At 37.9% G+C, this 25,488-nt stretch overlaps 1 protein-coding gene and 1 pseudogene across 1 annotated transcript; one reads left to right on the top strand and one right to left on the bottom strand.

Moving 5' to 3' along the window:
- LOC113744202 (GRAM domain-containing protein 4-like) overlaps positions 1-4,124 on the top strand; it is a 10,823-nt pseudogene extending 6,699 nt beyond the window's left edge.
- A 244-nt stretch (positions 4,125-4,368) lies between these two features.
- On the bottom strand, positions 4,369-18,862 carry cdhr5b (cadherin-related family member 5b). Its single transcript, XM_010750921.3, has 17 exons — positions 18,510-18,862; positions 17,334-17,385; positions 17,015-17,201; positions 15,622-15,797; positions 15,471-15,527; positions 14,815-14,904; positions 14,292-14,378; positions 14,074-14,175; positions 12,884-13,066; positions 12,266-12,356; positions 12,092-12,183; positions 11,249-11,449; positions 9,686-9,796; positions 9,536-9,602; positions 7,673-7,846; positions 6,373-6,536; positions 4,369-5,802 (listed from the first exon to the last, which is right to left on the bottom strand). The coding sequence occupies exons 1-17, from the start codon at positions 18,560-18,562 to the stop codon at positions 5,239-5,241; spliced, it is 2,451 nt and encodes an 816-aa protein (XP_010749223.3). The 5' UTR covers positions 18,563-18,862; the 3' UTR covers positions 4,369-5,238.
- Positions 18,863-25,488: the final 6,626 nt, after the last annotated feature.

Here is a 25,488-nt window from a genome sequence, read left to right as displayed (position 1 = left end):
TTGCGATTAATTAGTTAATTTTTTTTTAATCGATTGACAGCCCTAAAAATAACATACAAATACATAAGAGGCATAAATATGAAGTAGCAGAATCTGGTAGGGGTCTTGGTGTAGCGTGTTCAGGATTCTACGTGTGCCCTTGTTTAGGCTTTAAGCTTTTCACCCACATAGGTCCCAACATATCAGTCCCCATGTTTATGTTGTGTCATAAACAGTAACTGATGCTGCTTCATGAAGAGTTGAATATGGCTTTAGATATGTTCTCTTCTCCCTCACAGTACAAGGTTTTGTCTGTGCTGCCTGGATCTGGGATGGGGATCTCTATAGCAACACCATCCACCCAAAAGGTAAGAGGATAGAAGGAAGACCCTCGTTAAGGAGCAGACACAATGATCTGATTTGATTAAGTTAAAACAAGTTCACTTTTCCGTCTAAAAATAAATGGAGTTTTTAAGTGATGCCTAGCCCATCAATGAGAAGATCAACTATTTCTATGTAATGTCTGCCACTAGGTCAGATTTGGTCAAATTCCCCTTGAAATGAACAAAACAAGGGGCTGGAAAAGCCAGAATCAACACAAAATGAAAGTTACTTGTAGTTGCTGTAAAAGTATTAACATTTTTTTACATTTTTATGTATTCTTGATTTGTTACTGCTTATTAAATAAACTATAAGACTTTTAATGTTGTTGCTGTTCTAGGTGGAGCAAATTCAAACTACTCATACTGTTTGGTAGTTTAATCAATAACATTTTGTTATCATATATTTGTATCTAAAATCTTTATTTTGTGTGTACAAACCCGGAGTCAGGCGTTTTTATTTATTTATCTAATTAGACCTCTTCTTAGATCAGTATGGACATGTGCTTACTGTGATTGAGATGTCCCTCACCTTTCTGTTGGTTCTGCGGTACCTATCAGGGTGTGGCAACCTACCCAGTTATCATTCTAATTGGCACATAAAGTTTGATTACGTAGCGTTCCTCCACCCAACTTCCACAAGACTGGAGGTCTAATCAGCCATAAGGAATGAAAATAACTGGGTGGGTTTGCAGGGGCTTTAATTTGCATTGGATAAAATAAATGTAGTGGAGTAACATGTTGTGGCGTGGAGGTATACAAGTTGCATACCATAGAAATACTAAAATACTTCAAAATAGTGAAAGTAAATGTACTGTACTGTTCCTTTGTTCTGTTGCAGCCGATGGTGTTTGGTGCGATGATCCACAGAGACGAGGCCTTCGATGCCATCAACACTCAGTACACAAAGATTACTGCCATGGGTACAGCCACCAACCCAGAGACATAGTAACACCTTCACAAGATGGCTGCCTTCACGCAAACACTGTTACTGTTACTGTCACGTTATTCACCATCACCATTCTCATCTGCTCTCATATGATTAGTTTCCAGTCATCTGAAATCGAAATGATTCGGTGACGTTAAGCCAGTTCTAACAGATCATTTGTTTCATGTCAGAATCAGCCAAACCAATGCCACTGTTCTGCAGAAAGTTGCTACTGCCAACTCTCTGTCTGACTCCTGACTGTTAATTTACCTTCAATTCTCAATGGCTGGTATTTAAATAACGGCAGAGTCTCAAATAATGGCCTGCATAAACATATAAAGGCTGGGTTATTCCACTGAGGAAGGTTACTACTTAATATCATGTCGTACTCGATAAATTCAGTTTGATGTACACTTCCACAGCATTTAATTCAGCAGTACAACAGCAATCATGTTATTCTCCCCACTCTGCTGAAAACACTTTTACTGTTCCGATCCACTGATTATTTTTTGGATTTTTTAAAATCTTATCCCTGCCAAGCTCAACTCCTGAACAGATGCTTTGAATTAAAAGCTGTCCCAGAGCACAATCCGTCCTTTACTTGGTGGGCTTTTAATGTGAAAATCTGCAGGAAAACTATAAAGAAAAAAAAAATAGAATAGACAGATTTTCTTCTCAGATAAAAATCCGGTGATCAAAGAAGAATTTGATCATCACAGTTTGTTCAGATGGTTAGGCTGAACTAACACGTCAGCTGCTGCTCAACAGTTTGCTGTGTCATGCGACTGGCTGCAGGCCGTGTAATTTACTTGAAGTGTATTACAATGAGTATATATTACAGCAGAGGGTTTAAGGCACGATGTTGGTTGATTACTTGATGATGATTGACGATAAATCAAAAACTTAAATAATCAGTTATAAATCATTTAAGGTACTGTTTAATCAAAAACTACAATCATTGTCTGGTTGCAGCTTCTTCAAGGTGAGGACTTCCTTTTCTCAGTTTTATATATCATTGTAACCTGAATATCTTGGGTCTGGTTTGGACTGTTAGCAGATGAAAGAACAAAGAAGACACGTGTATCAGCCAATAACGGGATGTCTTCTTCTGTAAATCTAAAGACTATGTAAAGGACTTTGGCTCTTCTGACTTTGGCGACTACTAATGGTAGCATCATAAACTGAAACGCTCATCTGCTGATATTCAATTAATAGTTTGGTCTTGGGAAAAAAACTAAAATAATAACAGATGCCATCCATTATTTTTGTCAGGCTGATCTAAGACTGAAAAAGTCAAAAATCTTTGCTCTCATTACTGCAGTGTCTCGTCCTTATACTGATTATATATTAGGCTGGAAAGTATACTATAGAATCTGATAGTGCTGAAATTATTACTCAATGTTCTGAACATAATCCACCTGCATCTTGTATTTACAGTGTTATTAACAGATAAACACGTTTAAACCTAATTTACATTAGTGTCTTCAGGGAATTGTAAAAAATCTGTTGACTCTGTATTGTACTTAGCAGCTCAGCCTTACACTGTCAGTATGTTGTTGTTTTTTATGTGGTGGTAAGAGACTGTTTGTATCCTATATGAATGTTTTTTTTGTGTGTGTCTTCGCTAAAAAGCTAAAGCTAACAAAACAGATGCAACCTGTAATACTGAAATTTTGTCTCATTATAGTCGATCATGCCCCAGCTTCAGTTTTCTTTCACAAACAATAATGTGAGGTCAAATATTGCATTTTTGGCAGTTTGTTTTTAAACTTAAAAGGTTTTTGGTTAAGGCTAAAAAGGTTTTTGGTTAACTTTTGTTTAACTTCAGCGAAACAAGTTTTCCTGTTCAATTTAGCTCATACTTTAGAATAAAAATGACTAATTTGGTCATACAAATTAATTATTGCTCTCAAAAGAATGATTAATCATCTCAAATTTCTATTAATCTGATCTAAATGAGCTTGTATTTAAAAGTTTTCATTGTAAATCAAGATATGTCGATATACTTTCAATTTTCCTTTTGCACCCTAACATCCATAAACATGAATGTTTATTATTATTTTCTCTCTGACAGCTTTATTTGACACTAAATGCGGACATTTTTCGCAGCCTGGTAGCCAGCTCAAGTGCAGCTATGTAGATAAAATAGTGTCTCTATTGCCGTTCACTACCGGCCTGCAACTGTGTATTAACTATGTATTGACTGTCAGTCTGAAGGCTGTCACACCAGCATTTATCACTCACATTTCACATCAAATTCACTCCATTATAATGAAAATATTACAAATTTGACCGAAAACAAACTGTCTAAAATGGAGGACGATATCGCTTTAGTGAGTAAAGTTAAAATATTGTTTTTTTTCTAGCCTGCAGGTGTAAAGGAAGCAGTTTATTTACTCCTCAAGTCACGAGACATTATATCAATTGTTGTTGTAATGCACAGTTTTGATTAATTTTTCTCACTGGTGTGATCGGGCCTCACAAAGCTCTTTCGTTGCCAAATCATGTGTCTTTAGTTTTTTGTAATAATGGAGTTAATTGTAATTTTTGCAGTATTGATGCCAGTTGTTAACGCCATGCTGCCTCATTCAGACTCTTCGTTTAATGCATTTGCTTGAGCTCCTGACCACCCTCAGTTTGTTTTTGTGGTTTCTCAGGTTTTGTTTCTGTTCTATACACAAGTTTTGCGAACATTTCTCTGTCGACCTGTTGTGTCTTCTCGGATTTAATGGTTTTATAAAATGGTGTCCTTGTATAAAGCGGTGTAATTTTTTAACTGAAATGATTTCTGTTGTTAAAATGTGATACATTTTCTTATTTAAGTAAAATCAAATGTAAAACACTGTCAGTCTCCTGTTGTTCATGGTGTTCAGCCTGTTGGTGTCACCACTGAAGGTTGGATTCTTTGTGGTATCAGAAGTAAGGTTTGACCTCTCTTTTGATGAAAATATCAAAATGTTCAGATAATTAAATAAGGAGGCAGACTGCCTGTATGAACCATATATTAAAAAAAAAACATTTTCGGTAATCTCAATTTTAGTCAATGCAATCAGTGACACCTCATTACTCAAAGGTCTTTTATGATTTTATTATTAACATACATGTTTTCTTCATTTTGCTTTGACTCAAACACCAACTCTTTAGTTCAACATAAGCATTCATTTTTAAGTGATGCTGCTGATAAACATTTCTGATAACTGCTGTGGATTATTTAATGGAAGTTCAGAGTTTGTTTTGGGCACAGTGTTTTACAGTCTTTAGTATCAATAGGGAGGTTTTTATTATCACAGACAGTAACCATAAATGTTCGTTTCTCTCTTCCCTCATTGCTTGTCAGCAATGAATACTCAACACAACCAGTAAATAATTAACCCCAAATACCAGTAATTCAGGGAAATTAAGTGTTTTTTTCCCTAGACATTTCCTCTCACAGTTTCAAAACATGTTTACTGTAAAACAGTGTTTAAGTACAGCAAGAATTGACTTCTCCTGCTGTTTCTGGTGATTATATCTTCACAACTACTATCAAACACGTTTATAGACATATGACGGCTCTGAAGCTATGCTGTAATGCCTTAATTCACCTTAATGGTTGTCAGCCAGTGTTTTAATAATAAGTTTAAAATACAAGTCTGATTTTAGTGCGCATAAATAAGCATACATATCTCAAAATCCATTCCTGCATTTCCTCTACATTGATTGACTAAATGTAATAAAGGTTCAATTTAGTCAAAATCTAAACCTTCACACACAGGGCAAAGCTTATAAATTAAATTCAGATTCATTGATTGAAAATGATCTATCTATAAGGTGTGTTCAGTCCTGGATCTGTCAATGACCTCTGGAATAGATTGATAAGGCCAAGTGTTCCGGGACTGACTGCTGATAATTGATAGATCATTTTATTATGGGTGGATCCCACTATTTCCTCATCTTTTCTTTTGGAACCTCTTACAGATCCTCGGTCAACATTTCGTCAGCCTCTGAATCATCTGCTGGATCCTCCATCTTCACCCCGAGGCCACTGTCCAGATCTGTCTCATTAAAGCCAACTTTCCTGGTTTTTATCTTTGGGCTGTCGTCTTCGTCCTCCTCTTTGCTGCTGGATGGCTGTTCATCATCTTCTTCGTCACTGTCATTCTCTCTGCTGTCTGGGATGATGACCACCTCCTCCTTGGCGTTGGGGTCAATGTCCTCCTTAAACCAGACTGACTTGTATCCCTCATCCATGCGTCTCTCTCTGGTGAGGATGGGTTTCACCTCCTTCTCACTGTCGTCCTTGTCTGAGCCCATCTCGCTGGTGTTGTCAGGCAGGACGGCATGCAGCGGCACTGAAAACTTCAAGTTGGCCTCATGGACCTTTGAGTTCACTGCTGCTTTCCATGGCTCTCTACCAGCTGTTAGGCTTCCCTCCTCTGGACCGACGGAGCCAGTGCTGTTTCCATCTTCATCATTCTGGAAGGCATCGTTGGTGTACTGGATGCCCTCCTTCTGTCCACCTGAACCTTGACCCAGCTGTGGAAGGACAATACATTAATATAAAGTATAGAATATAAAATTAAATTAAATTAATAAATAATATATAATAAATAAATTAATTAAATCCATGCTGGTGACCACTAGAGGCTACAGTGTTCATTACATTCTACAATACAGTAAATTACTGGACATTACAAAAAGGGTCCAGAAAAGATGGTCCAGTTCAACATATTATTCATAGTAACGGACTTGGGATTAGGGTTAGAGTCTTTTAAATCTAAAGGGTTCAACCTGTGGGGAGCAGAAATCTGCACATTACATTTAGATTTCTTGAGCACAAATGGAAATGTTTTACTATATATGGTCTTAGAGGAGGATGGCCAAAAGTGGGACTCTAGGAGCCATGAATATCCACAGTAAGTGTCATGGACCGGTAGCTGTAGGGAGTGTTGGTAAAAATACTTTGTTAAATTACACCATGTGTTACTTTAGTGAAGTGATATATATAATAATCTGGAATCAGTGGCAGGGATGGCTAAAAAAAACTTTCTCTTTTTCCTGCACTTGGTCTTACTCCCAAGCACTTGAACAACCTTTTGAACTTACAGAGCTTCGGAACATGCTGGTTTCGTAGATTTTTTGCCAATCTGCTTTCCCCCTCCGAACCTGACAGGCGAGTACTCCAATGACCACCAGACAGATGAACAGCAAGACACCCAAGGTTGCACCGAGTATTGCCATGTCCGTCGACCCGAAGCTACCTGATGGCACTGCGGGAACAAAGGTCACTAAATACAGGTGTCACCAGAAAACAGCTAACTGTGAAACAAACTTAGTATAGAATGCAAAGAGAGTAGCAATTTTCAGATCGGCACCATACTAAATCATGAACAAATCTCTCTTTTAAGTCGATTTTGTTCTGGGATAGTAAAGCTATCAAATAAAAGAAAGGACTAGTGGGACTTCTTAAGGTTCTTAAAGTTAAAGATACAGTCAAACTAAACAAAAACAAATCAGTTCAGCCACCAAGTAAAGTTGAAGTTAAAGTTAGGTAAGGTCAAAGCTAATAGTCTACAATCACTAGACTTCAGAATGACTTTGTATTTAAACTTTACCTGGTTAAACTTAGCTTTAGTTTTACTGCAGAGTTTATACATATAATGTCTTTACAAATAAAGAATAAGGGATGTACTACAAGTTGTGTGATTTGACTGTAATAGCTAGTCAGTGCAACTATTACTGAATGGTTTTTCATCAGTGCATTCAGAAATTAGCTTTGGCTTATATTTCACTTTCAATCAACATGCTACTACTGCATAACTTCATCCCTTGTGTGCGTGTTTAAGTTAATTTATGATTCAAACATAACGGGTACATATAGCGCTTATGAAATAACATTTCACAGGGTAAAGCTTATCTATAAAGTAAAAACACATTTAAAATGGGGATGGAATACTGAGGATCCAGACCATCCAATCCACACCACCTCGACATTTTCTGGAGAAATTTCAACAATTATCATCATGTCTTCTTCAGTGTGCGCTTACTTTAGGGTACTCCAAGATTTGGGTTATTGGTTTGTTGGTTTGTATGCAGTCACTGTGCTGGAGAGTTTTAGATCTTTTTTGTCTGGTAGAACCTTTTCAGACCTGCTGTCACTGCAAAGCAAACCAGTGCTCTGTGGTTGGTCGCTTTGAATGTCAACAAGACACTTTTTCTACTTTTGCCACCGCAATAGATAGGACAAGAAAATGCCTCCTAGTTGACCTTTGCTTCAGTTTGTTTTCTAAAAAAACGGATGGTGTTGTATTTTTTGTTAACCAGTTGAGCGTCACTCTAGCACTAGTTTAATTTTCCCCAACGGAAAAATATTTCATATGACTGAAGCTACTTGGGAGAAAACCACCTGTGTTAATGTGAGGTGTGCTGGCAGTAGAGACGGTTCCTGGCTCACTGGTTGTGCTTGCGGCAGTACTTGGGTTGGTGGTGGACACGATATCTTCGGTGGTCATGCTGTCGGTTGTGGATTCCCCTATGGTCGTTGCTTCTGTGCTCATAGACACAGTGGTGGTGTTGAGACCTGGGAGGAGAACATATTTCACGTCCCTGTTTTCTCCTAACTTTAAAAGGTGCTTCAGACTGGACGCAAAGTGAACTTTCACCTAGATGTATTGACATAAGCCCTGCTGGACGGTTTATTAGCTACAAACGGCCAATGGCACCAATGGTACCAACATGTGCTCTATCTAGCTAACAGAGTTTCTGACTTTGCTGTTTGGTGGCAGCTCGTCCTCATTTATCAAACTATATGTAGAGAGAGATTTACATCAAAGAAGACACTGTTAATACACACAATAATTGATATTTATCAAAGCATGCACACACAGCTGCATGCTATCAACAAAATCTTCACACTTTGTACAGCCACGTACATGCACAAAGGAACACTATTTATGCTTCAAACTTCCCCTTTGCGTCTCTGGCAAAAGTTCAAAGCTGAACTGTTAGGTCTCATAAACTTAATGCTTAGTGTCAACTGGCATTTCTTGGCACTTCTACAGGTGGACTTTAGCAGAGAAGAAAGTATGTGGCTTGGTGGAATGTAACAAATAAAAGGATTGCTTCTTCACTGGAAGTTTGAACTGTAGCAGACATTGAAGGGAAAAAGTTCAATCCAAAAACGATGGCCAAAAGAAACTATGGCAGCCCACAAAAAAGTGCAGTGCATGTCAGCCAGCAGTCCTCCACCACCAGGATTTTCAGCATGCACATGGTCAGGGGTGCAAAAAATGTGTCAACAAATGATTGATGAGGACCCTGATCATGAAACTTTCTAGGAACTGTAGATGTTCCCTATGTACGTTCATGTGGAAATGAATCATGCAGCTCCGAAACCCCACCAGGCACATCTCTGTCACATCTGACGCTGTTTTGGTCCATCTTCTACGCAACTTCAAACCCTACCATGAGAATTTCAGAAGCGGAACGTTTAGCCCGCCAGACTTTGTTTACTTGCTCAGATTTAATCATTTTCCTGGTTTATGTGCTTCTAAACATGCTTCTACATGTGTAAATATGCTACGTGGTTAATTAGTTTTGCTTTTGTCTGTTTTAACGACAAGTATTTTATTTTGAAAATCCACCGGATGGGTATTCACATATAAAAGATTCTGTTACTGCATTGACTATTTTTATCCTCAGATGTTTTTTTTAGAAACAGTATACTGTTTAGTTGTAATACAACACTCATCCAAATATGGTCAGTTCTGGCTCCAAAAAAACAAGATGGCAACATCATGGCAAACCTGAAGCTTCAAAACAGTTTTACAGATTTACACTTGGTTCACATCCAAGAGAAAAGAAATCAGAGACCAACCACAGGACTGTGTCACAGTGGATAAGAAAGAATAACTAAATGCAATTGACAGGGCAGTCAGTCTGAGATGGGTGAGAGGATCCGAATGAGGCTACACAGTTACTAAAGTTACACTCTGCTTCCTCTTAACGAAATTCCAAAAAGGTTTTGTGGTAGAAACTGGCCAACTGTTAAACTGACATTGATTTAATTAAAACTATAAAAGGCAACAATGATTTGGTCTGGAGAGGCCAACAGCTAATTTTACATTCTTACTTAACTATGAGCCTTTCATTCTGGCACACATGCTTGCATGTATTTCATGTCTATGTAGTGCATTGAAGCATAGCTGTAAGATTTTTGTTAGTACCTGTCAATATTTAGTAGAGCCCTTTGTAAAGGCTTTCTTCCTACCTGAAATCACTTCCACTGAGATCGGAGCTGTATCTGATTCATCGTTACTTGTGTCTATTGCCACCAACTGAAAGTGAAAAGATGAAGTGCTTAATATGGAAATTAGCAATCAATCAGTCACTTTAAGCTTGACTAGATTTCTAAACTTACTGTCAGAGATAATGGGCCCTCTGGAAGATCCTTAATCATGAATAAATAGCCGTCAATGATGGAGAAATCACTGTTATCCTTAACAGAGTATTTGATGTGTGGATTTCGACCCTGTATGAACAGAAATTGAAAGATTAGTGGTGCACATCAAGGAGTAACTCTCAAACACACCAAACTATTCAGTTAAACTGTGGCCCACCACTTTTAGATCACAGTGAAGCTGCATTAGTCAGTGTGGTTAACTGAAGTTAAGAGTGTTCACCAAAAACATTACCAGACCTCACTGCTTATATATAGATATACTGCTGTTATAAGCAGTGTTACTCTAAAAAAGTAACTAGTTACAGTTACTTCTCCCAGAAAGTAACTAAAGTAGTTACTGAGTTACACATTATAAAAGTAACTAGTTACTTTGGAAAGTAACTATTGCGTTACTTTCAAGTAATTTTTTAAATGCTCAAATGTGTCAAAGAGTTTGGACCCCACCTCCATCCTTCTTTGACGGAACTTAAAATACATGTGCGTGTTCAATTATTTATGATAAATCTGAATATTATAATGAAATGGACACTTAATACAATACATAACAGAAATCCACAGTACCCTGGTGCCCACACCAAGGAAGGAGGAACAAGAAAAATCTTTGCTGCTCGTCTTAGAGATCTAGTTTGTCTGATGAAAAACAGCTGCCTTCAATCATAGTAACGTGCTGCATTTTTGGCAGTAACGATAACGGCGTTATAATGATGGGAAGAATAATCAATTAGATTACCGTACTCGTTACTGAAAAAAGTAACTCCATTACTAACGCTGTTATTCATAGTGCCGTTATTCCCATCACTGGTTATGAGACAAACTATAAAGGTTAAACATTACTAAATGTATGTATTCAGTGTCCACTACACATAACTCCCAGGTCAGACAAATTTAACTGTAAGGATAAAAACATTTTTATTCAAACTGCTTACAACAGTTTACAAAGGAATATCCTGCCTAACTCTTGACCTTTGATCTACTTACTGGAGCTGCACAGTGTTTGTGGGTAGTGAGGGATTCTTGCAGACATTTCAGGTGGGCTTATTTTAAATTTGACCCATTTACAGTATAAAATTAGCGGACAGAGCTTCTGGATCTATGAATGAAGTGTCTCAAACCCGAATACTGTCTGGATTGAGCCTCTGAGTTAGTTACTGTTTAGCAGCAATATGAGGAAGTCTCTTACCTGGCCCATCCTATACGGTCTGGATTTCTAAACAGTTGTCAACACACACCAACAGGTGATTTTTTGACACGTCATGTCAGCTATTAACTTAATACAGTGTTATTATTCCTAATAGCACTGATAGACAAACATAATAAAACATTAATCCAAGTTGTAATAAATCAAAATCCTTAATTTTTTAAAATGTTTCCATCACACTTAATTTTTATTGATTCATCAGCTTTTATCCACAGCCACTCACGTTTTTCATATGCAAACACACATAAAAACAGTTGGATGTAATACACTTTAATAAACTAGACTGAACTAGAGAAATGTATAGTCTGGAATCAGTGTTTTACCTCAGTGCCAGCATAGTCATCATCTGTTGCGAGGATGATCAGTGGCTGGTCCTTGTTATTTGGGTCCATTGCCATTTTTCCCACTGCACTGATGATCCCTTCATACTGAGACTTCTGAAACTTTGGAGGATGAAGACTCTTCACTTGAACACTGATTGTGACAGTGGTGGTGGTAAACTTGTTATTGTCCCTCTGAGTAGCCTGAGAGAGAAAAACATATATTAAACACAAAAATGGATTCAGACTTTCTTGGTTCTAACCACATAGTCTTTGAGGGGTCTAGTGATTTTGCAGGTGATTTTGTGTTAGGTCTTGTTGCCCCAGCAAAACTCCAACTTGATTTTTTAACTACATACCAACCAACATAACAAAGATGGGACTTGAGACTGGACTAAACTCTCTCTTCTAAAGACCCGTTGATATTAAGTGAGTATAGTTCCTCCATCTCCATTATCATCTCCTTAGTCTTCCTGACATTCAGGCGGAGGTTGTTGTCTTGACACCAGTAGGTGTCTTCATCGGCTAGCTAATTTCAACGCAAAGGAGCAGCAGCTCCCCCCCGATATCCGAACTCTACACCTTATCTCTAAGGCTGAGCCCAGCCACCCTATAGAGGAAACTCATTTTGGCTGTTTTTAATCTTGGATCTCATTCTTTCAGCCGTTACATAAATCTTGTAGCCATAGAAATAGAATGTAGATTGACTACTGTTGGAAACAGCTTTACCTTAATTTGCAAACTCATCATCACATCATTACAACAATGCAGATCAATAATGATCAGAGAAACAAAGACAGTGATTTGAATGAATTGCATGAAAGCAATTGAATGCTTTGTCTTTACCAGCACTGTCAGACTGATCGGCCCCAGCACATCGGCTGGCTTCACCATGGTGATGTTCCCAGAGTTTTCGTTGATTTTAAACAGATCACTTCCTAAAAGATAGCCAGGCTGAGTATTTTGTATTTCTGTGGATGTAGTTACCAGACTGAAAAACATAGAATCATGATTGCTTACCGGTCAGGAAGGAATACAAAATTTTCTGGTTTATCCCAAAGTCTCCATCGATGGCGTAAAGTGGTCCTGGTTTCAGCGGTAATACTCCAGCCTGAAGGGGTGAAAACACTCTGATCATCATCATGTGTCTTACACAGTGGTGAAAGATGTACTTTAGCATAAGCACAGAGAAGAAGTGAAGACCAGACTTGAGAGGCTGTGTTAAGGTGTATCTAGTGCCCTAAACTTCCTTTGTGACAGCAATGATTGGTCAAGTAAGTGGAGATTTGAACTTCTTCCCTGAGCTCCCCTCCATTTTTTACACAACTTCTTGTCTTTTTGTGTATGTTCAACCTAGTGAAACACCATTAATGTCTTTGAGGATAGATTGTCTGAAAATGTGTGTGCTGTTATACAAAAACATGTCCTTGTCTACAAAGACATAAAACAATTGATATGGTCGGTCCACTCGCTTTGTTTCAAGCATATCCAGACCTTCAGTGTGGGAGCGCATTGATTGGCTGCTTAATGGCGTCAGAATATGCCAGTTGTGTAAAAATCACTACTTTTGTTACCTGGAGGTTCAGTATAAATGCTGAGCTTTATAGATAAAGTGTTACCACAAGGGAAGTGTCGTACCACTTGTTCATTCAAGTCGACTTTGCCGGTGTAGCCAGAGCTCTGACAGACCAAACCCCCCGCATACTCATACTGGGTGCAGGGCTGAAACCATGGCGGCCTGTTGTCCGCGTCTATGATGTTGACATTAATGGTCGTAGTGGCAGTGTACGGAGGGCCAGTGCGGGCGGCTATTAGTGTGTCCTTAAAAAAAAAAGAAATGGGGATCACAACCTGATAATTCAGTACAATGTACTTACAGAAGTTGTGTATGGTACAAGCACTTTTTTCCATTTAAAGGCCTGGCACATGCACATTGGTGTTATTAGAATTAATAGCTGACATACTCACTAAATCCATTTATCAATTCCAAAGTCTGGCTCTTTGACCAGAAACATTCACTCTGTCCATGTTATCTGTTCTTTCTACTGCAAAGCAGCAAATCATTCAGACACTGGATTCACTCACTAAAACACTGTTAATTGTCTGGGTTTAGGTTAAGAAGAGATGATAAAACATTGGATGACTTAGTAATGTTTCTTATAGAGTAGGATTTAGATGGTTGTCAAGATTAATCTTGAAATTTAGCAGTGGTTTATAGTCTGTATGATGTAATGATGATCATGTAACTTTATCTGTTTTAATCTATTTCTACTAAAAACAGGTAACAACACCAACAACAGATCAGACAGACTGACAGAACATTGCTGAATGTTGTATAGTTCTTATTAAAAGTAGTGAAACAGGTCAAGCAGTACAATCGACATCAGAACAAGAGATATTTTCGATCAGTGGAGGATACTGTTTTACTATCAGGAGCTAGCAGTGTGATTCTGCAGATGCATGCAGGTAAATAAGATTTGAGCACCATTATGGACTGTGATTTATATATGCATGTTTATCCAAAGTGTTTTACAATTTTTTAATTCACACACTAATCGTAGCAAACTAGCATGCAGGGCATTAGCCTGATCATCTAAAGCAGTTCAGGAGGCTTCAGTGTCTTGCTTAAAAACACTTGACATGTGGACAGGAAGAACCTGTGATTAGTGTACGACTCACTCAACCTATTGGACCATAGCTGCCTTCATTTGATGTCTGAATTAATGTTAAGAAAACATGCCTCTCCTCCAGAGACTGAAAAAAATAGTTGATTTTAGTGAGATTGAAGAACAAAATCAGTGTTAGAACCAGCTGTAAACAGCACTTACCTCAGCAGTTAATATCAATTTGACATGTTTGATTTTGTCGTAGTCGAGAGACGTCTCAACAACGATAACTGGACTTATAGGTGACGACAGTTTAAAAGGACTCTGCAGAAATCAAACAGGACAAACTCTTTTAGATCTGTTTCTTGAGCTAGCAGTTTTCTCTGTATTGGACTGTGGAAGTCAAACAACACGAGGATGTATCTAAATTCTAGTCTTACAGATGCAGGCGTGAGTTTGTATTGAAGTTGTTGCCCATCTTTGTCTTCGGCAGCAAAGGTACCCAAGGCTGTGCCTACAGGAGACAACTGGGACAGAACAATACAAACAGTCATTTTGATGTAATGTTAACATGAAATACAATTTTCAGCATTTCAATTAATTATTCACCAGGGCAACCCTCAATTAGCGGTCTCTGACACACATCATACAGACCTATCTAAAACTGCACTATAAGGTTCCTATTCATACTGTACATGGCCAAAGGTATGTGGACAGCTGAACATTGTAGCCATATGTGGGAGTTAACGATTCTGTTAAAAAACCAGCAGCATTAATCTGCTGCTATAGCAGCCTCTACTCTTCTTGTTTCAATATTTCCACCAGATGTTTGAACCTGATTGCAGGGGTTTGCTTGTCACAAGAGCATTAGTGAAGTCTGAAAAAGTGATTTTTTTCATAATATGTCCCCTTTAAGGTTGCAAATACATTAATACATGGTAATTAATGTTATCAGACTCTTACCTCAGTGAAATTAACATTGTAAGGGTTTTCAGCAAAGACTGGACTGTTATCATTTAGATTGACCACCCCTACAACAACCATAATGTCCAACTGTAAACAAAAAGACACAATCATAAGGTACATATATTCATGATTCCACAACACAGGGTTTTATGAATGAAATGCAAGCAGTGGTCCCTTTGTGCTAAACAAACAAAAAAACAAAGAAAACAAAAATGATTATAAATAGGTGAATAAATAAGTCCAAAAAACTATATAATAACAATAATAATAATAATATTGCATGTCCTTGAAATCTGCAAATAATGTGACTAAGGTTATCAGACTATGAATCAAAGACACAAAGTTCAGAAATCCTGATATTCTGCATGTAGAAACTGACTCGAAAACGTAACATTTCTGTCTATATGATCTGTCTAAAAGGTGGGACACCGCTAAAGCTTCATCAATAACCAGAACAACCTCTCGAAGTTCCCTCAAGAACCTAAAGAACTCAATCAAACTTTAAGCTTCAGAAAATAATTCCCTCAGCCTTGTTTCGCTTCTTTTTTTCCTCATTGATGTTGAGTGTTACAATGTGGGACATCATCATTGTTGTATATCGAGTGTATTTTTCTACACATTACCCTCACAAACTTCATTCAAAGCAGTTTTACCGTTTGGCTTGTGGCTGCAGAAGTGCAGGTGATCTCGACTACATGAACTGTTTCAGTCTGCAAAGAAAAAAAATTCATGCTCAAAAGTCAAAACAATGTCAAAACTGAGACACAGGTTTGGATCAAGTTGGCGGTATTAGAAATGACCTACCTCATAGTCAAGCGACCTTACAACTGTTAGATTGGAACCACTGAGGCCGAATGGGTTGTTGTCGTTTACCGGAGGTGTGAATGAAAGAGTCACATTTGGTTCAACTAGGATAGTTGCCACTACACCGACCTTGTTTTCGTCAAACTTCACGTCACCAGTAGGAGGAGTACAGATTACTGGGAGGGAAGGAAAACGCAGCTGTTACAAGACAGTGTAGTACCCCCATTTTATAACTCTTTCTTCTCCAAAGTCAGGTTAGACAAGGGTATCATTATTGTATTATTGTCTCTTTGTCCAGTACAGAGACCACAGAGCTAGCCTAAAGCTTGAAAACACAAATAACTTGAAAGTCCTATTAAGCTCATTATTTTCTCGGTATTGTACAGTTAATTTTTAGGAAGGAAATGCAATGTTTGTTGTAGTTATGCAAACTACACAGTAAATATAGGTGAGATAACACTTCTGCACCTCCTGTGAGTCTTTGCAAAGCAAAATCTATGTTAATGAGGTCCAATAAGGACATAAGAGAGTCTGTATGCAACATATCAGTCGTTATTTATCCAAGTGAAAACATTTGTAGCCAGCCACTATTCTGCATATAATCTTGAATACATATGATTTTAATAAAGGATGTATCCACAATGTTACAGCACTGGTAAAATACAAAACATTATGTAGCTCTGCTAATAAGCTGCTCTGAGCAGTAGGAAACACAAGGTACCTAATCCACTGCCACATGGAACATGGAGGGTGCTTCTGACATCATAATCTAACCTGTCACTATTATTTAATACATTTATGTTTAGATTTTATTAGTATCTTGTGTGCTGTTGTCCACCCCCACAGATATTGCATGCACAGCCTAGCAAGCCACTTTGGAGCATATTTGATTAGTTAACAGGTCAATGTCTTTTATTAACATGGTTGGCTCCTGGAATGATTTATTACTAAATAATTAGATAATTATGGGTAAATGAGTCATACTGAGGCTTCCTTTCTTCTTCTTTCTGCACCAGTGTTTTGATTTCATTCAACATTATTTCAATTTGACTGTCAGTGCACAAAGTTAACAAAGTTAAGTGTGGAACTTATCAGTCACAATGTACTAGTTTTGTTGACTTTACATTCATTCACTTGTTGCTAATTAAAACATTTCAAACATTTGTAATGATCAAATAAAATGATAAATAATTTTAAAAGCTTGAAATCCTGAATTCATTATTAGTGCTTGTTATAAATGTCTTCAACCCCCTCCACTTTCCACTGTCCAACTTCCTGTTTCACCTGAGCTCTTTCTCTGGTTTTATTCCACCACTGAGCCCATTTTCTTTATGATGACACTACAAGTCCGATACAACAAGCCTCAGGTGAACCATCAGATTTCAGTACTCACAGGCTTGAGCCTCAGTAGTGGACATTTGAAGAAGAATCAGAAGCAGAAAACTGAAGAGTGTCCTCACGGTGAAGTGTGGATAAAACCCGTCCATGTCTGTGTCTGTCCTGTCCGTGTCTGAAGTGATCCTTGTCTGGCTCTGTTTTCCGCTTATCTGTTTGGCTTTATGGCTCCAGTGGACTTTTCCCTGTCATAAAAACATAACACAAACATCTGTTTGCTAGGAAGTCATATAAGATCTTTGTATTTTATATTATTTAAGTCTTATTTGATTGGTTTGAGTTGAAAAATGGAGGGAAGTAATGAGAGCATTAATTACATTTTCTATGAGCTGATGTCTATAAGCCTCTGTGATCCTTTTCTCCACTTCCCTTCAACAAAAGTTAATGTTTACTGGCTTCCATTTATGGTTGACAACAATGATGGAGCAAACATTCACATGACAACAGATACAAAAAAAAAATAAAATAATTAGACGTCATAGTACTTATGACGTCTAATTATTTTAGACTCACTCCTGCATTACAAAGATGATGTGCAGTTTTGATTTACAGTCACAGATGTTGTAACTATATGGTAAATATAGTTATATATAACTATATTTAAATAATTCCACGTGGTTACACTGTAAAGACTGTAGGCCATCCAGGAATGTTAGATAAAAGTTAATTTATCTAACTCTATCTTTATTTTGTGAAAAATAAAAAGTATTTATAGGTGTAAAAAATTCAACTATTTGGGGATTTTCATATTCATGCAGCTCAAATTCATGCAGCCCCCCCGCAGACTGAACCTCCATGAGGGCAAAATGAGTACAAAAAGGTTTGTTTCATTAAGCAGCTGCACAGTAATAAAAAAATAAAAATAAAAAAAAGGGACCATCTCAACTCAAATTTTCTAGGCAACATGATGCAAGACAATTTTAAGTTTACTCAACTTGTCTCATCTGTTGTTGGCTTAACAAGGATTTTCGAGTTTAAAGTTGAGTTCAGCCAACTTATTTTTTTGTTGTTGACCAAATTAGATTATTCTTCTACAATAACAAATAAATGTTTGCTTTGATAACATGTATTACTACATTTGATATGTTTTTTTTTTTAAGTTACCTATACTTACTAAAATATGCTATATATAACTGCATTTAAATGTATTCATGCAAAAAATGATCACACACAAATCATTGTCTGAAACTGAAAAAAGATTTATTTGTAGAGATAAAATCACAAAGATTGTGTCTCTCTTGCAAATGAAACAGACCATTTGGCACTGTGCAGAAACAAGTACTCAGGCTGCATCAGCTACTTGCACTTCACAAACTAAACCACTTGTGATTGCTGTATCCAAGTGTGTCAATCACACATTTTAATTTTACAATGAAGAACTAAAAAAACTTTAACCTTTACCTGAGCATTAAAATCAAGTAAACCTTTACACCTGAGTGTCAGTGTTAACACTATACACCTTGTAAAACAAGCAAAGAAACACTAGTACTTACCATAAAAGACAATCACTATTACCAGCAAGGCAATCGTTGAAGTTCTTGGTCATGACCAGGTACGTTCCACCTTAAATTTGCCCCTGCGCAGAGGTACGGAAACCCCACAGAGCCTTGCAACGCGCATGTCTGTGGGATAGAAATACCAACTGGGAAATCTTTGATATTAGGGTGTTATAATTCTTGTTAGGTCAAGGTGGTATCACCATGTGAGAAGGTGTGTTAGGCCAACTTGGTTTGGTTCGTTGTAAGTGGAAGAAGACATTTCTGAGTCAGATTAAATGTAAAATATATGTCAACACCTGCCAGTAAGATTTTTTACAGTGTGCTACGTCTGAGTCTGACTTCAGTCTGTGCTGCGAAATAACGACAACAAGAAGTTTAATTTAATAAAGAAAGAGACACGGACAGAGCGAGAGAGAGAAATACAGTGTTACTTTCTAATTATTTGACAGCGGTAAAGTTCTGCATAAATAAACTCCTCTACACTCTCCTGCTCTGTCACTCCCTCAGTCACTCAGGTTCGCGGGTCTTTTCCGTTAACGTTTAGGGTTTCTTCAGCTTCGGGTTTGTTTTTACTCTCTCAGAACTGGGCCCTCATTAATTTATGGAATAATTAAAAAAAATAAAATAGGCCTATTTGTCAGAAAAAAAAGTAATATTTGAGTTACATAAAAGCTTTTTATTTGTTTTCTTCCCAACTGTCCTTGAAATGGTGGTCAAGTACCCCCCCACCCCCAACACAATAATTGTCTGGCTACTGATCAAAATTTGATGTTGCCATTTGATTTGAAGTTCCGTGCACGCAAAATGTCCAGTCAGCACAAGTCCAGGGCTCAGAAAAGGAAAGAAAAGAGAAGAAGAAAATAGAGGCCTTAAAGATTTTCTTAACAAATGTTTAAAGTTGGATACTAGTAAAGTGAACGTAGAGCAAAGTAAGAAACAGCACAGCCAACGTTTACCAGCCTCGTAACGTAACCTAAAAGGCTAGCTCTAATGCTAACCTCCATAAGAGTCTGACACAACACGTTACAGTTGAGTTTGGTAGCTCCGTCAGAGAGGATGAGACAGAGGAAAGAGATCCAGCTGCAGTCAGGTGACAGAGAGAGTGATGCTGGAGGGGCCCCTGTCCCGTCGCAGAGTCTGATCACACACTTAATTTCAACGAAAAATCAGAGGAGAGGAAGAGCAAGGGAAAAGCAGATATCTGGGTGCGGGGAGGCCCATCTAAAGATTAACTCTTCCCGGGCCCAGGCAAGACTGTCAGCTGGCCCTTGTTATATATAACATGTCTTAATAACAATAATGAAATTAAAATTCATTTAATTGTTTATTTGAAACTGTTTTTTAAAATTATCTCCTCGACCGTAATCCCTCACTTTGCCGACTCACCGGAGCACACACCTTTCTGACTGAGCGCCGTCGGTTACGCTACATAACCAGGAAGGGTGGGGAGGGTGCGCTCCTATATGAGCTGATCAACACTACATCCATGAAACATCACACAATAAACATAATATATCCCAACTTTGGGGCCTTTTCTATAGTTTAGGTTTTTTATTTTTTTATTTTTCACCTGTAGGGGAAACCAGAGCACCTGGAGAAAACCTGCATGTGATAAAACTATTTACAGAGACCCAACAAGGCAAGGACAAACCTCCTTTAAGCAGAAACTAGGCTCACGGTGGACTTGTGGTTGGGTTACTTGATGTTTGACATTGTTTCTTCCCTCTTGTACCTCTTGATTTTCTGCTTCAGAAGTAAACAATGTCTTGAAGCGTTTCCAGTGTGAAGGATTTTTCTCCACTGCTGATTCAAGTGGGCCTCTCAGGTTTTGGTTTTCTTCCTCGAGACAACAGAGACTTGTCCAGAGTTGGTTGACTCGCCCTATTAAACTTTGGACTTTGCTCTTGGACTTTCCAGTTTATCATTGTTGTCCTGAAGCCGATTGTTCTCAAGCTCAAGGTAAGCAATGGACTTCTCGTCCTGTTTTTGCTTGACCTTCGTGTCCTCGAGGTCGGAGATTTTGACATTTGTTTCACAGGTTGCCGCATGTTGTCTGTTCATGACTTCGTCGTCCAACATTTTCTTCATCTTTTCGAAGTCCTCAGAGAGTTTCTCCTCCCTCTCTCTGGCTCTCAGCATTTCCTCAGCATGCAAGTCTTTCTCTTTCTGTAGCTTCAGCTGCTCAATAGTCAGGACTTGCTCAATGGCGACCTCATCTGTGTGATTTGAGGGCCCAAACAGAGCATCGGGGACTTCAGGTTTAGCTTTCCTTGTGGTGGGCTGGAAGTTTCCTATGGTTTGGTAAAGCGATTTTTTTCTTTCTTGCTCCAACCATAGTGTCTGGATTGTACGTGTTTTGTGTGGCTTTCTCTGGAAATCTCAACGTGACTGGAGTGTTCAAAGAAACTGATTTTGTTTCTTACTCCAGTGGTCTTCTTCTCAGAGTCCACGGCTTTCTCTGTGGAGGTCTCAACGTGACCGGAGTGTTCAAAGAAACTGATTTTGTTTCTTACTTTTGTTGTTTCCTCGTCACTTTCCATACCTGTCTTTACTGTGTGAACCTGACTGGATGTTTAAAACAAAGCGATTTTCTTTTTAACTATGTTATCTTCAGTGTTCATTTTTATTGTGGTGTTGTCGTCAATGCTGTGTGAGTTCTCCCAGTGAGACAGTTGAATAAATAAATAATTATAATAATATAATAATAATTAATAATAAATAAATAATTTCCCCCTGGGATTATTAAAGTATTTCTGATTCTGAACAATATCTGAGTTCTGTGAATCCAGGCTGAAGACGCATTGCTGCCACCCTCCAAAAAATAATTTGGCTCAGTATCACGTAATTACGTGAAAAGTTTAATGTTATAATGTGATATTATCACGTTATTTCGTGATATCAAATTATCCTGTTATTTCATGATGTGGTATTTTCACGTTATAACGTGAAAACATGATAAATGCCTATCACGAAATAACGTGATAATTTCATATCACGAAATAACGTGATTTTTTTGCAGTAATGCGCTTCCGTAGTTATTAATAATGCTCTTATTCGCTGCACTTGATTTAACACTCTAAAATGTTAATACATGTTTAGGCCAATATAGCCTAAACACTGTGAGAGGAGCATTTTATGTGTTATCGTAATTATGGAGTTATATTTCCACATTTCTATTGTGTCATTTACTGTATTTACAGTTGAAGGAGTGATGCTGACTGTGAGTTATTAAAGTTTTATTTCAGTTTTATTTCACTAGACTGCCATCCTCTATAATAGCTCTCAAATTTGAATTTATTTATCCTGTTTGTAGTCTAAGACAGGCAGGCTTCTGTTTTACTGGTAGAATTTATATGTATGTATATACATACATATGTATTTATGGACATACTGACTCGTAAGATCTGGATCTGTTTAGTGACTCAGAAGATTCAAATCTGTAAAAGTAAAAAAAAAAAGGATCCTAGTATGACATCTCTATTAGATACATGAATTAGCTGCTTGCCATTACTACCTCTGTGTGTCCAGAGAAGCAGAGGAGAGGAGCGGAGTGAGGAGCAGGATCTAAGAGACTTGTCCACACTAATAAACTGTGCAGGTTTTGTCACAGGTTGGAGAGCCTTCCTGTCCTGAGCACTGCAGTTGCCATGCCACACTGTAACTGAGCTGCTGCTGATGCTCTACACTGCACATCTGTACAAGATGCTGAGGATTTTGGTCGACATGCCAAATTTCCTCAGCCTCCTTGAGAAATACAGACTCTGTTGGGCTTTCTTCAGCAGCTGGTGGTCATAGTGAGACTAGGTGATACCCTCAGTTATGTGGGTTCAGATTCATTTAAAGGTTTTCACCCTCTCCCCCTCTGACTCAGCAATGTACAGTGGGGTATGCTGCTCCCTCCTCCACTTCCTAGGATCAATATCATCTCCTTGGTCTTGTTTGTGTTCAGGGAGAGATTATTTTTCTGATCTCAGATGTTCACAGGCTGGGTGAAGGCTGTGTCATTAGGTCTGCTGACTGCTAGATAAATAAGATTTTTTAATACATATTCAGATAAATGTCAAAAGCTTTAAATTGAGACACAATACAAACATGTATAATCCTATATACCGGTAGGTAATTTCATTTAAAATTATTCTCACTTACATTAATACGAGTGGACGTCACATCCTCACAGACACAAACACAGCAGCTCTAGGAGAAACAGTGCATAATATAACAAATGTAAAGCCTCAGAGCTTCTTTGATTATTAACAGTTTGATGACAGAAAGGTGAGAGCTCACCATCACACTGAAACTCTGTTATTTAGTCCTGCTGCTGTTTGTTTGTATGATGTATTTTTATGTTAAATGAGTAGAGGCTCACTTAAAACAATACTAATAATCATTAATGATTATGATCATGACAAGAAGCAGAAAAATAATGTAGTGAAAAGTCAGTTTGATTTCATACAGGACATCATCCAGATCCACCTAAGGTGGGCCAGGCTCCCATCATGGTGGTGACCTGTGTGGTGGGCTCAGGAGATGCCGTGACCTCCGACTCCGGAGAGAGAAGCAGCTTCTTTTCATCACTGGACAAGAATTGGATCAGGTTGACAGCACTGCACACAGGTGACCCGAACACCTGTCCATCATGTTCATCATTTATTATGCTCTGCTCTCTGAACAGATGATCATATTTACAGACAGTGACGCAGTTATTCAGCCTTTAAAAATTAATTCTGATGCAGGTTCAGACTCAGCACGATTTAAACCATCAAACAAACCTATGACTTAAAATACAAAGAACTTTATCAAGTATCATTTTTAATGCCAGTATTGTATTGATGTTTAAAATTCTGCTGTCATGACAAACTCAAGAGACCAGACCACTCAGCCTGGTATCACAGGGACGGTTTGATTAATGTGATTTCAGTGTTGGTTCAATGATAAAACAGCGATTAATTTTAAGTTGAATGAACATTGATTTGATGTCTGTCTTATTTTTCATCATTGAAATAACTCAGTGTTGATCATAATCACTTTATTGTCCAGGTGTGTGTACACACACACAAGGAACTGTCACAGTTATCTTTTTTTTTTAAATGACGATGTAACCAAATCTAAACAAATCAGGTGTGAACAAATCTAAAAAACACTTCTTCCTTTCTTTCACATCTGGAGTCAGATAAAAGAATAAATTGTACATGGAACATGTTAAACTCGCATGAAGTTGATACAAATCTGAACCTCATGTTCATTCTAAACATGACTTATTATGAGTAATACAAAGTTTGTTAACACTTAAGTTTTAAACATCACTCTTGCTCTTCTCATTCAGAAAGTAATATTTTGTCACATCTACAGATATAACAGGAACAGTTATGTCCTTAAAAGTTTAAATGCTTTGTCATGTCAACTAAAAAAGCCAAATCTTCCAGCCATACAGTATCTAACAATCTTTTCAGGCCATAAATAATAACATAAATAATATATTCTAAGAATGAAGCTTCAGGCCACATGAAATCTGACCGTGGGCTGTACTTTGTAGAGTATTATTGCTTATCAATTAGTGATTTATGGCCATGGCATTCATCTCAGAGGTACTCACTGAAGCATCAACTGACATCTCATAATATCTGTTACTTTTTCCCTAATTATTTATAGGCATCAAAACTCAGTCAAACTTGCCTGATATGAATAAGCGTTCAGACTTCTTTCATAAGAATGTGCTCATGCCATCTGGATTGCATTGACCTGCCTGAGATCTTAGTAACAGTGCTGAGGATGGGTATCTAGATGTGCCAAACTGAGGGCAATCGGAATTGGATTTTTTTCCAGGTTTTTTAGGAAGTTCAAAGTTTGAGATTCAAAATGAAGAATCAAAACGTCTCCAAAAATATAAAGAACATCCCATTTCCTAGAACACATCAAGCTATACAGTTATCATAGATATCAGAGAATTGCCCCTTAAATGCCCCTAAAATGTGCAGCTCTCAACCCCAAATAAGAGATTCGTATGTAAGTAACCCCTAATATGAATAGAAAACAGCTTATAAACAGTTGATAGCAAGCTATGGTGGAAGAACTATTAAGTCAGCAGTGAGTGTTTGATAGTTATTTATCTAATCTATCTGTAACCACCATGAAACTATCGGCAAATAAAGTTTTATTCCTCTCCTTTACTTACCTTGGTCTGTCTACTGTCATCTCTCTCTCATTCAGCTTGTTGGACCTTTCTTTTTTAAGAACTTGTGAATAAAGTTGAAACATCTCCGGTGTCTGTGTTTGATTGGTCAATGATGGCCCTGATGTTCCCACACCTTTGGAAAGTACTATACCTGGAGCAGGGACTTTTTCTGTCCCCTGGTTTCTCCGATTAAAACCTGAGTTCCTCAATTCCTCAGATGTTCTTGGTTCTCTGGCAGTATTCTTCTTGCCATCCAATTGACAAACTTCCTTCTTTCTCGGAATAGTTAGCTCCTTTCAGTGAGATTGTTACCTCAGTATAACAGAAATGTTACACTAAATGTAGTGTATGAAGGGTGTGAGTAGTAATTATTAGACACACTGAACACCAAAAGTTCTTCGTAAAACATATTTTAATAACAAAGATATCTGTGTTTCCACATTAAATATGATAACAGCTGGATTTATTCAGAACACAAGTAACACGTTTGTCCTTCCAACACTAACTTGAATCTCTCTCAGTCTCCGCTGAGTGTTTTGTCAAGTGTCTTCTACAGGTCGGTCGGCCAGTTGTTGTAGACAGACGGACACATGTATTGTTTCAGCAGCAGGTTCACCCTCTCCATGTCTCCTCCCACCCCACTGTGGACAAAAACACAGTTAAACACTGCTAGAGAGGAAAGATGTAACTCAACTAGTTAGAGTCATTTGGAGTTCTCAGTTTCTGTCAGTTTTAGAGAAGCTGACCACAGTTTGAAGGTGGCAGTAGCTCAGTCTGTGGGTACTTGGCTTGGGAAACGGA

This window comes from Larimichthys crocea, chromosome XXI (assembly GCF_000972845.2).
Source record: "Larimichthys crocea isolate SSNF chromosome XXI, L_crocea_2.0, whole genome shotgun sequence".
NCBI classification, from domain to species: Eukaryota; Metazoa; Chordata; class Actinopteri; family Sciaenidae; genus Larimichthys; species Larimichthys crocea.
Note: the sequence above shows the minus strand (reverse complement) of the source record. Positions and strands in the feature narration are given on the sequence as shown.

Coding starts and splice junctions, on each gene's coding strand:
- cdhr5b (XM_010750921.3), bottom strand. CDS start 18,562: ATGACCAAGAACTTCAACGATTGCCTTGCTGGTAATAGTGATTGTCTT. Junction 12,357..12,883: donor TCGACTTGAATGAACAAGTG/GTACGACACTTC, acceptor TCACCCCTTCAG/GCTGGAGTATTACCGCTGAA. Junction 6,537..7,672: donor CACACCTCACATTAACACAG/GTGGTTTTCTCC, acceptor TTGTTCCCGCAG/TGCCATCAGGTAGCTTCGGG.